Here is a 15,608-nt window from a genome sequence, read left to right as displayed (position 1 = left end):
ATAACAATATCAGTACTTATTCTTAGTAACTATAGCTTGAATTAAGTTTATTTTTCTTATCCCATTAGATTTTATTTTTATTTATTTTTTTAAAGCAAAAAAGCATAAATGTAACAAAATTTAGAGAGGTTCGTGCTTATTTTTATTATTATTATTTATCATTTATTTTTTATATTTACCAGTGGGGTTTGAAACCTAAACTTAATGTTGTAATGATGTAATATATTTTTCTGAAAAACAATACTGATTAAGAAAAAATATATATATATATTTCATGAAAACAAGGGCACTTGGATGTAATGATTCTGTATAGATGGATATTTAAGATGGATTTGAGATAGCTTAAAGTATTTCGGTAATGTGATCAGCTTGAGGCTTAAATTATCCCGATCAAAATCTCAAGTATGTCATCCCTGCCTCTTCTGCAACATGTCATACAGCCTGGGAAAATGTACCTTTGGATATGGAATGAGTAATCAGCCTTTCTCCTCCCTCTGTGTCTCTCTCTCTCTCTCTCTCTCAGTGCCTTCAGCCAGTATGACCCGCCTGGCTCGCTCGCGAACGGCCTCTCTGACCAGTGCCGGCTCCGTGGATGGCTCTCGCAACCGCGCATGCACACACTCAGATAGTAGCGATGGTGTCGGGCAGGTTAGCCAAACCATGGAAGTTTCCTGCTGAGCCTGCATTCACTTCCTGCATCACAATGTGGAAAGAAGGCCTGAGAAGAATATATTCCATGTCCTTTTCTCTCATTTTGTTTTCAGTGTTAACCCCTTTTAACCTGTAAAACAAAGACTTGATGTCCTTCTGCCTTTTAGAACAGTGTTTGGTTCTCCCCAACTTTGTAACAACATTTCTTATCACCAGGGTCCAAAATTAACTGCCCACACCTGCTAATGTTGAGTGAATTGAGAGGATTTACTGGCCAAGAAATTTTAGTTTTGTCCTGTTTTAGCTGTTTATTACTTGCATTTTAGTGACAAACAACGCAGGTCATTGTGTCACTCGCAGCCTCTGGGTAAAACTGCACCAGTCACAAATACACGAACATGACGATCATGATTTTGTTCCAAATATATTTGTTTTGGTTGCTTAATGTGAAGAATATTCCACATATGTGTCGCCTCATGGCGTGTGGGAAAAAAACAACAACATTAGGCATCCTAGATAAACTTCTGAAGGTAAAAGTCATAAGAAGACGCACAAGTCAGATTATTATTCTTACAGTTTGACTTATACCATGTATTATTGCTGGAAACTTTTTATTTAATTGGCAAAGCCAGTTTTTACTCACATTTGGCGCTTGGCGAGTGTTAATTTTGGACTCTTCCTTTTCGTGTCAGTACAGTATATCTGCACCCTTCGCTTGCTGCCTCTGGCCTTCACCTCCTCTTGAGACAAAACTACAAGTCCCATCAGCCCCTGCTCTAACTCATTCCTGTCCTATGATAGTCTTTGTTCATGTGTGTATGTGTGTGTATGTATGTGTGTGTGTGTGTGTGTGTGTGTGTGTGTGGGGGGGGGGGGGTCTTAAATATTGAACCAGAGAGAGATCTTTGAGGGACATTTGTTGCCATTTTATGCTCTCCCTCTCTGTCACGAGCGAAATAGAAGCAATTGTATTGTCGAAGAGGTTGAAAAACTCTCAACCAATGAACCGCAGCTTTCGACTAATCGTCTCAGCTCATTCAGTCATTAGGAGTGAATGTATCACCACACAAGTGAGGCAATGTTTATTACAAATCTGTACACCGTGTCCTAACCAGGTGCATAGTTTCCATCATCAGTTGCTGAAGCAACCGCATCATTTTGTGTCACTTTCGACTCATTTGATGCCCTGCGTGCTCCTCGGGACACGTACCTCGGTCCTTTGCATTGCAATTGCTAATCAGTTTAGCTACCGTGCTTATAAATGCTTATAAATGTAGCTGATTATGTAATGCAAACACTTATCGTTAAAAGTCATGCATTATAGTAAAAGTGTTTTGATGTCATATTATAGCATTGTGTGAGGAACAGGGCGAATTGTATGTTTTTATGAATTGATACCCTGTTCTTAAACTTGTGATTTGTGTGAAAGGAAATAAAAGTCATTGTTTTAGCACCTCTAGTGTTCATTTCACCAGGAAATTGCGTTGATACGTACTGTACGAGTAACATAAAATCATTTTGCAACAATGTATGTATAGTAATCTAGTTTCTATAAGACAAGTTGAAAATTGCTGCATGAACAAGCAAGATTTTGGGCCAGTCATATTTAGTTGCAGGTAGGGCCATCAAGGAATGGAAACCAAGCGACTGACAAAATGTCTTGTTGCGCGTTACATTCACAACTGGTTTCTCGGATTACCATAAAAGAGATTGTTTGTATCGTTTATCACTTTATTCCATTGTGCCTGGTCAGGACACGTTGTTAAATTGCTGTATTTAGTCATTACTTTCACATTAAGCACTAGTATAATCAAGCACAATTTCAGATCCTCAAAGAAGACATGCAAAACTACTAATCAGCTCATGGTAGTGTGCACTCCCTGCCATATGAAGGTGGCTCTGCCTGGGATCGGTTCTGTATGGTCTCCCTTTTATAGACAATCAGTTTCTGACCCAAACCAAACTGGAACCATTGACTGAGGCAGAGCCAGTGTGATGGGGTTTGCAGTTAGTTGCATTTAGGTATTAGAAGTGTAGGATCAGCGCTTCCCACTTCCCTTACAGCACCTAGCCCTGCACGAAGAATATACCAAAGCTACTGAAACAAATGCACACACACATATATACATGCACACACACTCCCCGATGAGGGCTGGGCTCTGCAAGGGAATGGGGCTTTTGTATACACACACAAAACTCACTCACTCAAACCTAAACAGAATAAGATTCACATTTATTAGACACAACATATTCCGTTATTAAAATATGATTACAGCCACAAAGTGCATGCTAATTTTGTAATTTAGGCCTATCCTTTCACATTAAATGGATAGTTCACCCAAATATGAAAATTCTATAATTTACTCACCATCTCACAACCCCAGATGTGTATGACTTTCTTTCTTCTACTGAACACAGATGAAGATTTTTAGAAGAATATCTCAGCTCTTTAGGTTCTCACAATGCAAGTGAATGATGGCTTGAAAGGTCCAAAAATCACATAAAGGCAGCATAAAAGTAATCCATAAGACCATGTCAATATCAAAATTTAAGTCTCCTCCCTGCCCAGTAGGTGGTAATATGCACAAAGAATGTGAATTGCCAAAAACAAAAGTAGAGGAATGTGAAAGTGGAGATTTATAGTAAAAAAGGACTTAAATATTGATCTGTTTCTCACCCACACTTATTGTATAACTTCTTAAGATATGGATTAAACCACTGGAGTTTTATGGATTACTTTTATGCTGCCTTTATGTGCTTTTTGGACCTTCAAAGTTCTGGCCACCACCACTTGCACTTTGAGAACCTAAAGAGCTGATATGTTCTTCTAAAAATCTTTGTGTTCAGCAGAAGAAAGAAAGTCATACACATCTGGGATGGCATGAGGGCGAGGAAACGAGGGAATTTTCATTTTTGGGTGAACTATCCCTTTAAGTCTTTTTTTTGTGATTTTACAAAGAACTGCTAAGTATATTGTTGCTTTATGTATAGCAACAGCACACATAATGATAGAAAAATGCTTTGGAGTACAGCAAACAGCATACAATAAACACACTCTTTGTGGATTGATGGATGGATGGATGGATGGTATTAACTCATGGAAATGACTGACATGAGCTCAGAGCTGATTGGCTAACTCAGCTGCCTGATTAGATTTACAAATGGTGAACTACTAAGGGCCGGGGAACCGTTTCCATTCTACACTCACACTTTTCTAATTGAATGTAAATTTCCTGCAGCTTCTTCCACCAGGAACTACACATTGTAACTTTTTCAGGGGTGTTTCCTGTGTGTGTGTGTCTGTAAGGGGTGGGGCTTTCTGGAGCATGTTGCTCCAAGCTCGGAATGTAGGGCAAATCCCATCCCCAAAAATCCCAACCCCTAAAAACACAAGGTGCCTCGCCCCTCACAGACACATCCAGCCCCCCCCCAAAGGGCTATCAACCCACGCAACGCATCGTATCGTGACCACCTCACTCTGTGCAAAGCTGGGTGCAGGTTACTGTAGATACTGTACAAAGAGAGAGAAGTGAATGCATGAAATGGAGTACAAGATGTCTGTCTCTGTGAGTAAACGAATGTGAAAGAAGAAAGAGAGGGAGAGATGAGAAGATAGAATGGACTGATGAAGGACAGTGTTTAGGGTCATTGCACTGCAAAAAATAATGTTCTTGTTTTCCAGTAAAAATATTTAAACCTTCTTAAAACAAGATAAATTTGCTTGAAAACCAGATTGTGTGAGATACTAAGACTTGTTTTTATAAAACAAATCTTTTCTTACCACACTGGCAATTTTTTTCTAGCTCTAAGCATAAATCGAACAAAATGTATTGAGGTTTATGCTTAAAACCTCCTTTCTGAAGAAGCAATGTATCAATGTGATAAAAAAATACGTTTTAAAATTTAACACGTTTTAAGGATGAGGTTTAGATATTTTTACTGGAAAAGAAGACCAAATATTGAATAAGCATCTTTTTTTTTTTTTTCTTAAATTGTGCGCAAAACAGGAGAGTGAAAGTCAAATGCAAATTTAGCAAAAGATCAAGACAGAAAACCAGGGAAAAATAATAAAACATGGAAGGGTTTCCTCCGAAAGACTTAATGGACAACCACAAGTTCTTCCCCAGTATTGATTTGCATGAGTTTTGATCATGAAACCTTGTGTTTGTGCCATTTTCCTTTATTTCCCATCTGAAGTATGCAGTGTTAGCTCTCATTAAGAGATGAAGAGCATAAAACTAGCCCACCTTTCAAGAGTGCACTTTTCCCCCATCCCTGATCTCTGCCCGGGGGGCCCTGAATGTATTTTGTCCTTTGAAAGTGCTGTACAGTATTGTCAGTGTGGCCCCATATCTTTTCATTTAACTCGAATCAGGGCTCGCACCAGTTTGACCTGCCATACCCTGCCTTCCCTTGCACCCCATTCCTTCTCAATCAATGTTCTACGCTGTAGATATTTGCTGTTTTTAGGGCATAAAATCTAAAAATAGGTCTCTGCCACTAGCCTTGTCATATGGAACAGTTAATGTCAGATTCCCTCGAGTTTCTCTTTTTATAATATGCTAGTTCTTATTTAACTATGTGTTGCATCTGTTCTTGTGAGCATTCAATGGATATTACTATTAATATGATTACAATTATTAAGACTAGCCATTGTTTTATATTAAGCAATAAGTTCTTTGTGTTTTTTGGAAGAGGGTCTGGTTTGTTACAAATATGTCTAAAGAAATGGTAGGATACTCTCTTAACCTGCATTGCCATAAGAAAAATATGAAGACTAATGTGTTTATGTAATATGTACATCTATATACAAGTTGTCACTGTCTGTGTATTAAAAAAACCTGAATGTGCAACAAATAAAAAAGCGTGTATATATAAAAGCATAAGGTTTTTTTCTTTGTGTGGTGTGCTTTTCATCTTTTCATAGTTCCTGTAGCTCAACTGGTACAGCATGGCACTAATAATGCCAAGGTCATGGGTTTGATTCCCAGGAAACTCGCACACTGAGAAAAAACGTTGCTTAATATAATAGCCTTTGCTATATATATATATATATATAAATGTAATATTTGTCTGCAACAGTAATCCAGCACATTTTATAATCGTTGCTGTACTTTATTTCAAGTATAAATGTGCGATACATAAATGAATTTCTTCACCTCATAAAACCAAGCTAAGCATTGTAAAGACTTGTTAAATACAAAAATAATACACATAGGTTACATCCCAATTCACTTACTTCTACTACATTAGTACACTAGTACTGGGATGTCATACAACGTCATAAATGTGTCTTGATCAGTGCTGGGTGTAATCTAATTACAAAGTAATCAAATTACTTTTTATTCTAAAAAAACTGTTTAGCGCATTACATTTTTAATTCTTGTAATCAGATTATGATTGTCTTTCAATTAAGTTACTGTAATTACTTTTAAGTACATTAAGAAGTGTTTTAGAAGGTAAAGAAATTAGTAATGTGATTACTTTTTAAATGAAGCAATCAGTCAAGTAATCTGATTACAATTGTAAAAAAGTGATTCGTAATTTGTAATGGATTACTGTTTGAATAAATTACCCAACACTTTTCTTGATATCACAGACTCATTTGGCATTAGTATTAACATCGAGCTAAATTCATTATCCTTATTGAAATGTATTATTATCTTTTGAACTCACACATTAAAAAAACTTGCATTTCCCATCAGAGCTGAAAAAGTGGAAAGCGAACTGTCACAGACTCTGCTTCTTCCACATCGCAAGAGGTTGTAGGCAGTACAAAAAGCATACTTGGATGCATACTTCAAAAATCCAAAGAAATATACCATTCGGAATACTGTTTTCAACAAACTATACTTTTGAACGCATTAATCCTGTTGTCATCTCTCTCTTGAATCATGTTCTGTAAACACTTACTGAAACATGACCTCATACACTGTAAAAATGCTACAGTAAAAAAAATTCATTGGTTAATGGGTAGTTACCTTAAAATATACGGTAAAAAATTATACATGTAGTTTTACGGTAAAATGTTGTAAAAATTACTTTTTTTAAATGAAAAAAGTATGATTTTCTATATAATTAACAGTACAAATTTATATTATGTTTAACAAGAGAGTACATGTAAATTATTGTTAAAATAATAAATTATAAATTATAAAACAATAATCGGGCGTTCCCAGAATTCCCTGTGTGACCCAGTTCATTCATTATATTTTATGGGTATAGTTATGTTTATTTTTATTTTTATATGTACATTGGGGTGTTTTGTATTATATTTGATGTAGTTCGGTTCATGTTTATTTAAATTTCATATGTGTTACCCTGATGGTGTTTAGTGTTTGTGTGAGTGACAATGAGCACTGTCTACATGTTTATTGGTCATTGCTCTGGGAAAGACCTCTGCTGATGAACTTCATGTTATCATGTGCCCTTTTGTAATTACTACAGTGATTAACAATACATTATAAAGTGAAAAGCAGTTTCAAAAGGTTAATATATCAAGTTTGATATTTTATCATATAAACGACGGTAATGCATCTGAAAATATACAGGCACCAAAAATTCATCCCGTAAAGCCTGAAACATAGTTACCGTATTTTTTTACGGTGAATTTCTGGCAACCAGCTGCCAGTTTTTTACTGTAACTTTAACAGGATTATTTTTTACAATGAAGGTTACAATGTACGCATCACTGTAGACATACAGCAGATGATCTCTGGGGTGATAATTCAGAAACTTAATATTGGTCTGCATCTTCTTAATGTAAATGCTCAAATCATAGCACTCTTTATTGGTTCTGGTGTCAAAAGAATAAAAGATCTCTTCTATATCTTTATCTATATAACGAGTGGCATATAGCACACCACACACCATGAAGGTATTTGTGACTGTCTTTCTGTGCAGAGAAGTGTACCAAGTTTGGCCCAAAACAGGTGGAGTACTTGTCTCAACTTTAGTGATAATCACATTTCCAAAGTTGCCTGTTGATGCATATATAACATATACACCGGATTCATCTGTGGCAAAATCCATATCGGTATGGCTGTATGATGCTCCGAGGTGTAAAAAATGGAAATTTATTGTTGAAACCTGCATCATTAGGCAGTGCCACATTACTGACAGTGCGAGTCGTCATGCTGTAACAGTTATAACAGAGCGCATTGCTGTACATGACCATGTTTGGCCCCTGAATTGTGTGTGTTGTGGGGTTGGAGCTTGATATATACTTATCTGCAGGGTCACTGCCTAATAAAAGAGTACTCATACTACTATGCTGACGGATGAAGTGGCCAAATGCGTTAATACTGGACAGCACCACCAGCCAGTACTTCTTCTCATCTTCTGGAGCAGGGTTTGCATCTCTACCCCAAGCGTATGTCGTGAGGGAATATGTTTTAGGTCCTGAAACTTTAACCATACGACCCAGACCACAGTGGCCAGCAAAGATAGAAAACAAAAATATTATACACTGAACATTCAGCTGTGAGTAGCAGTTAAAGGGATAGTTCACCCTACTTTCATTATAAGGACCAAAAATTAATGAAAGTGAATGGTGACTGGGGCTAACATCAAGCCTCACATCTCCATTTGTGTTCCACAGAAGAAAGAAAGTAATACTGGTTTGGAACAATGTGAAGGTGAGTAAACGATGACAGAATTATCATTTTTAAATGATCTCTTTAATTAGTAATTAAAAAGTCCAGAAAGCTTGAGTGAAGAGAATAGTCTTTTTGGTACATGGGGAAAATGTTGGGGGTGGTGATGTAGAATTAAGCTCAATCTTGCATTGTTTCAGGACCCTCTTAATACGCTGGTTCTCACGCTTTTTCATCATCACTTGCATGATGTCAAACCTCTCTAGCTCCATCATCGTGTCCTTCATAGCCTGAAGCTTTAAAACCAAAGGGGCAAACAAGAATTATTCAATGTGGGAAAAGACATCTTGTGCACTAAGGGGCCGTTCACACTGAACATGGTTTTGCATCTGTCTGTGCTGTTTTTCAGTTGATTTTGCACGCAAACATACCCTCGATGGACCTCTTTGATCATTGTGCTGCTTTGTTTTTGCAGCATCTCGTGCAGGTGCACTGCGTTTTTAGACGTCAGGTCAAGTTAAAAAGAACTTCAACTTTTAACCAAACTATTTTCTTAGGATAAATATTGGAATATAAATGAGATGCATTTTATTATTTCACAATTTTATATTTTGAACCAACAACCTTCCAGCTACCAGTACTTGATTTAGCTACTTTACTATACAGTATGACACCGTACAGTACATATTAAATGGGTTAAATGAGAGGGTTTTTATTTATTTTCATTTTTTTTTTCCACCTATCAATGTACACTTTGGGACCACAATAAATCAGATTTTCGTAAAACAACCAGAAGGACAAAATGAAGGTGCGGTTTGCCACTGGGCAACTGAGGTACTGCGAAGGGGTCCGTCAATTAGAATTTTTTCCATTAAATATTCATTCAAATGTATTAGCCAAAATAACTAGTATTGTTTAAATATAAAATTTTTATCGCATTTCAGAACTTTTAATTAACAGCTGACACATGATGCATGACAATACAACAGATTCCTCCTAAACCTAAAGTCAACATTTCACTTTCATAATGTGATATATTTACAAGTAAAACAGGATATTCAAAGAGAAGAAAATTTAGGGCAAGACTTGATTTTATCTATTAGGAATTGATTTGATTGTGAAAAGCAGGTGCCTGGTGACGTCAGCCAAAAAGGAAAGCCATTTCAGAGGGAGAACAATTTCTTACATTTTGATGAAAACATTTTCTGTGGAATATTGTGCACCTAAGAATCATTCACAAGAACCCCAGTACCGTGTATTAGAAAGTAAAAAGGGTCCAATTTAATTTAGGATCTCTCAAAAGGACAGGAACGCTATTGGTCCATTTTCAATTAAGTGTCTCAATCTCACCTCAACTGCAGTCTCTACACTGAGCTGCTGGTAATTGCTGGTGGTTCTGTTGAGTTTGTCCAGCAGGTCTTGGATTTCGGCCAACTCTAATTCAATGATACGCAGAGACGCGGCTGCATACAGATTGCCATTGTCTTCTTTTTCCAGCATGGACACATTATCCTCTAGCTGCTTAATGTGGCGTTGGAGACCCAGCACAATTATGTCAATCTCCATCATCTGCAAATATATTCAGGAAAGAAACTTTAACCGAATGAGTAGCTCACTACAAACAAACAAGTACAGAAATTTTAAAGCAAACATGATCCTGAATGATTGACTGATTGAGGCCAGTAAGTCAATGATCAGTAATATTATGTCAACAATATTAAGTTCTCTTTAATGTCAGTTGCAGAAACCATTTTTTTTTTTTTTTTTTTTTTGCATTTTTGTTACCTTTTCTAAAGAGATGTCCCCTATGCATTGTACAGTAGTGATCAATACATTCACAAGTCTACTCCCCAGGAAAGCAAGATCAGAGTTTTGGAGCTCGCACACACAGTCATTCCCTCTTACTGGCTGTGGAGAACAAATAACAGGACATTAAGTTATTATTAATAAAAACAGTATGTACCTGAAATAGCTTAAAAACACTTCTTTAAGTAATTAATCACCATGTCTAGTCATATTCACGTGTAATAATTTAAAAGTCACACCCTGACAAAATGGGTAGCAACATATGATTATATGAATAAAATCTGCAAAATAAAGTGTTATCAAAACAAAAATCAATTATATAAATAATGGTTTTATTGTATCTTTCTTCCCTAAGAAAAAAAAAAAAAAATCAGAGGAATTGCAATCAACAAAATGAATACGTTTGACCGACCCATGTCTGAGGTAGGAAAGGTTGGGACCCTATAACCTCATGAGCACAAATTTAATTTGTGTGAAAGCACCAGAGTTTTAAAGCCATACCCATACAACAGAGAGTCAATATTTCTGCTGACATGAAGAATTAAAAGGTCAAACGTAGTATAACGTGTGAATAACTTAGGTAGAGGGTTTGTTCAACTTTCGTCTTACTGTAAAACTGAGCATTGACAAAACTTGTTCCGCTTAGTTTTCTGCCATTTGTGTTTTTGGGAAAGTACATCTAGGGTTTGTTACTCTTATTTAACCTAATAAATATGTACTGTACGGTGTCATACTGTATAGTGAAGTAGCTAAATCAAGGGAACTGGAAGGTAGTTGGTGTAAAAAATAAAATTGTGAAATAATAAAATGCATCTAATTTATATTACAATATTTATATTCCTTCAAATATCTCACGTACTCAAAACAACATGATCAAACAATAAATCGATATGTTGTTTCTGAATGTTTATGTACCCTGAAATCAAGCCCATTCTGCTGCTTTACTGACAAGCACCATCCCCCATCAGACATCTTTGCATTTGCATCCATTCACTGTTTTCTGTGATGCTACTGATAGCATGATGTGTGAGCAACCTCTAAGACATGGGTTCTGGTCCTTTGGAAACCATCAAATAATCACTTTCACAAAAAGAATGGTTAGCGCGATTCGGTGGTTGCATTTTCCCTCTAAAATTACATTTTTCTACAAAATTACATTTTTCATTTTTCATAGGTATGGGCAGGGTTAATAAAATGGCAGAGGCTATTTGCAATTAGTGCAGGTGGTGTTAGATGCTGTTTACACCCCTAATTAAATACTAATATTCAGAATAGGGGCATCACTGCTCTGTACTGCACTGGTTTGCTAAATGAATAAATGTAATGTAAATGTATCACTGCAGCATGTTTATTGTGTTTATTTAGAGTCCCACAGGCAACCTACACCAAACTCCTACCCCTAAACCTAACCCTAATCTTCCCTAACAAAAATGAACCATGGTTTTATTACAGTAACCATGGTATTTTTTTGTAAGCTAATGACTACTATAGTAGAACCATGGTTAATTTTACCTGGATCAAACCTTTTTCTCGACTCCCTGACCTTCACCTTGGCTAAATCACTGAGAGGAAATCATTAAAGGAAATATTCAGAGTGGAACAAAAAGGCAGATTAGAACCCGGGTAGTCTGCATGAAAAGAAGCACAATTACATCATCTTTTCCCGCTACACTACTGCAGCAACAGAAGGTGTGCAGTTTGTCTTCAATTTCTGTGTTTTCACCAGACTACATGAGTGCAAATAGCGGCTCTGTGTGGCAGGGTGCTATTTACACCTAGTGCAAATACTCACTTCATAATAAAATATGCATTCCTATTACATCATTTACAACTAAAAATACAACTTTTTGCACCACTTTGTGAACATTTCACCCCTGGAAACTGGAGCTCATACACACCCATATGTTCAACAGCACTTTCAGCTTTGGCCACTGGGAGCAGTGGTTTGAATTTCAGTAAACACAGACTGATTTTAGCAGCAGAACTTTTGCGTGCTGTCGCCGAATTCACAGTAATATCAGTCTGACCAGTAGATCAGTAACAGTGAGATCAGTAGATGTGTCAAAAAGACAAGATTTTGTAGTATATCTGCTGACATGGGAATTTACCAGGAGAAAGGTAAAAAATTAAGTTGTTGTTTTTTTTTTTTTTTTTTGCATACATCCATTATTACCTTAGTTACATTGGTGAAATTTTATTTTCAATATCCTGCCACAATGTCAAAATAAATGGCATCAGTAACGTAAATCCCCATTGAAAGATCAGCTTTAATCAGCATGAATTTTGGTTTATGCTGGTTCAGTGCTGGTGGATTAGCTGGGGATGGAAGCATCACATTCTGGGGACCAGCATCCAAAACACAGCATTTCTGCAATTTTCACATCCTCTCAAAAAAAAAAAAAAAAAAAAGTGGGAGGAGGAAGTGACAGAAAATGTGCAAAACTAAAATGTGCACACTCAGTGTCTGCGTGCAGGTTTAAAACAGATCATTTTAGTCATTAGGCCATTCATGTTATCATGTTCCTGTACATTTTGCTCCTCAGAGTCATCGCAAGTCATTTCTTCCTCTTGTCCTGTAGTAGCTCAGGTTTCTACTACTGATACCAACTACTACTCCGATTAACAAAATCAGAGATGAACAAGTTGTTATGTTCTGTATGTATAGTTCATTATGCACATACTGTATGATTCAGTGATAAGAGTGCATTTAATATGAAATATTTATTGATAATTTATGTGTATACATTTCTTTGGTGGTCTAGTAAATCTGAGTACCAAACTTACGAGAAATTCTATCTATCTGTCTATCTAAATCTTTTCCATGTATGTGTGTATACTTGCATTTATACATCCAGGACACTGGCCAGGCTCAAAGAGTTCCAGGTAAAAAGGAGAATGACTCCTGTGTGTGTAGAATAAACAGCTCTATCTGGACTTTCCCTGCTTTATGGTTTGAGGATGTCACAAAACAGGTCCAGACCTGTGAGGACCACCTGAAAGAGTTTCAGAAAATGGTGAGATCCTTTAAAGTTATGTCTATCCATAAATTACATTGTTTAATAATGTATGTTAAGATATATGTAACTGTCACCTATTGTCAGGTAAGGAACAAAAATGCAGCACTGCCAAAGATGAAAGCCAGTCTTAATAACATCACAGCCCATCTGATACCGTTTGAGTATCTACACACAAGCAGCCTGTACATGCCCTTCACCTGCAACAGTTGAAGCAGGAGCTCGAGGAAATCCATCATGTTTTCAATGAAGCACACTTTGACAACCCAAGCAAAGAGACACAAAAACTGATAAATGAGGTAGACCACTTGATCATGAATAAATCTACTGTTATCAGTTTTTATGACAGAAAACCAGTAGCAAATCAAAGATGCATTGACAGATTGTGGAACTATGTAAACAATAATGTAAATCATAGTAAAGGGGACCATAGTGTCCCACAATAAACATACCTGTACATCAAATATCATACACATATGTTATGAAAATATACTGTATGTACTCTGTTCCTTTCAGTTGAATAAGGCAAAGAACAACGTCCAGATGAGGTACAAAGACGATTTCTTCAACCTAGAGATGATGAAGAAGAGGTTACGTGACCTCAACAACTGTGCACAGACCTGTAGGACCATACCAAGCAATTTTAGGAGTAAGTACATTTCTTACGGTTCATAATATATTTGAGGGTAGGAGAGAGAACTTTTTAAAGAAAAACAAACATTATTAGTTTTAAAGGTGCACTCAGTCATTTTTTCCTGATAAAAAAGTTTTACTCCATAAGAAATTAATAGTAATTTTGAAACATATGTATAAAATGATGACCAACCACATGAGATGTATACTCCAGTCATATCAGTAACCTTATAAAAGCAGTTTTTTTCTACATGGAGAGGGTCCACTCATGGGGGCTGCCATGTTAGAATCACTTGACCAGTCAAATACTACTTGCTTAATCTCAGTAACCGCCCTGTTATTGGACACTTTCACTCATGGATAAAATTAATCATGGCTGACTGTGAATAGTGAGTTTCTTTAATGGCATCTGAAAATTATTGTGTTTGAATAATGCTGCATCCACACCACTAGGTGTCAGTGTTAGTCCAAGATGACAAATTCAAAATATTACTGAGCCCACCTTTAATGATGTTCAGGTAGATTATGTATCATATTGTATACAGTCGTATTTTGGCATTTTCAGTTATGATGGTTAAAAAAAAAAAAAAATGGCTCTAAAAAACCAAAGAAAAGAGTTTGCCAAAGCAATATGTAACGTCTTCACTTAACTTCCAGAAGCAATTAAAATATGCTTAAATGTAAACCAATGCAGTTGAGAACCAGCCCATAACTAAATATTGTGCTAATTGCAGGCATTTGTCATCAGCGTATCATGACCAAAATAAGTGCTCCGGTTGTCACCAAGCTCAATTCTCAGAGCACATCATACATCTCTGGTGCCTGGGGCCGTGACGCCCAACTGTACAGAAAGGAACGCTATTGGGAGCACTGCTTGGTGAGTGGACACAGGCATGGCAATACAATCAGAATGTACAACTCATATGAAGATTTCATGGCCAACAAGAACTACAAGGACGAGTACATTGCATCAGGCTACAGTGAGACCAGCATTGAGGGGTCTGGCACTATATTGTACGATAATACTTTATACTATTACCAATGCTACAGCACAGCTGAGATCTGCAGCTTCAACATTACAACTAAGGAGACTAAGCATGTGCAGCTGCACAATGCCAGTATAGACAATAAGTTCCCTTTCTGCTACTACAGCTGCCGTGATTGGACAGATATTGACCTGGAGGCTGACCAAGATGCTGTGTAGGTGATATATGCCACTGAGGAGAACCACGGCAACATTGTTGTGAGTCATTTAGACCCAGTAGAGCACAACATACGTGGAAGACACATCTCTTTAAGAGGTCTGTCAGCAGTACGTTTATGGTGGGTCCTGTATGCTACCCGCTATGTTAATACTTACCAAGAAGAGGTATTTTATGCCTTTGATACAACCCCAGGTCAGGAGATAAACACTCTTTCTTTACTATTTGAAAAGATTAGAGAAGGAATCACCAAGCTGAACTACAACCCTACTGACAGGAAACTCTACATGTATAATGACGGCTATCTTGTAGCATTTTTTTTTATTTTTTTTATTGATTTCTTTTTATTTGCAAGACATAACAAAACATTAAACATTTACAAGGGTAAATATATATATATATATATATATATATATATATATATATATATATATATATATATATATATATATATATATATATATAAATGAAACACGAGGGTTACAGTAAATGAAATTCTGAAGTGAATTAAAGCATATTATATTAACTTATAAGTGGTACACCATGAAAGAGTTTTACAAGCAATTGGATTATTTGAATTCTTTAAAGAATTCAAATATAGATCAACATCTTTAAAAAAAAAAAAAAAAAAGAAATTGTAATAAAATAATTATAAACTTTACATGAAAAGAGTCTAATTTCAAGGAATCACCAAAAAATAAATAAAA

General features: G+C 36.3%; 1 protein-coding gene and 2 pseudogenes across 7 annotated transcripts in view; 2 read left to right on the top strand and 1 right to left on the bottom strand.

Moving 5' to 3' along the window:
• The window catches only part of ndrg4 (NDRG family member 4), a 44,998-nt gene extending 39,464 nt beyond the window's left edge, over positions 1–5,534 (top strand). For all 7 annotated transcript variants that reach the window (XM_051689872.1, XM_051689870.1, XM_051689871.1 and 4 more), the window contains one exon: positions 524–5,534. In XM_051689872.1, coding sequence (XP_051545832.1) covers positions 524–678 — 155 coding nt within the window. In that variant the 3' untranslated portion in view covers positions 679–5,534. The remainder of the gene's footprint in view (positions 1–523) is intronic.
• Positions 2,857–10,498, bottom strand: LOC127435689 (olfactomedin-4-like; annotated as a pseudogene).
• Positions 10,499–12,569: 2,071 nt separating this feature from the next.
• LOC127436142 (olfactomedin-4-like) lies at positions 12,570–15,224 on the top strand (annotated as a pseudogene).
• Positions 15,225–15,608: the final 384 nt, after the last annotated feature.

Source organism: Myxocyprinus asiaticus, chromosome 46 (genome assembly GCF_019703515.2).
Source record: "Myxocyprinus asiaticus isolate MX2 ecotype Aquarium Trade chromosome 46, UBuf_Myxa_2, whole genome shotgun sequence".
Taxonomy (NCBI): domain Eukaryota; kingdom Metazoa; phylum Chordata; class Actinopteri; order Cypriniformes; family Catostomidae; genus Myxocyprinus; species Myxocyprinus asiaticus.
Note: the sequence above shows the minus strand (reverse complement) of the source record. Positions and strands in the feature narration are given on the sequence as shown.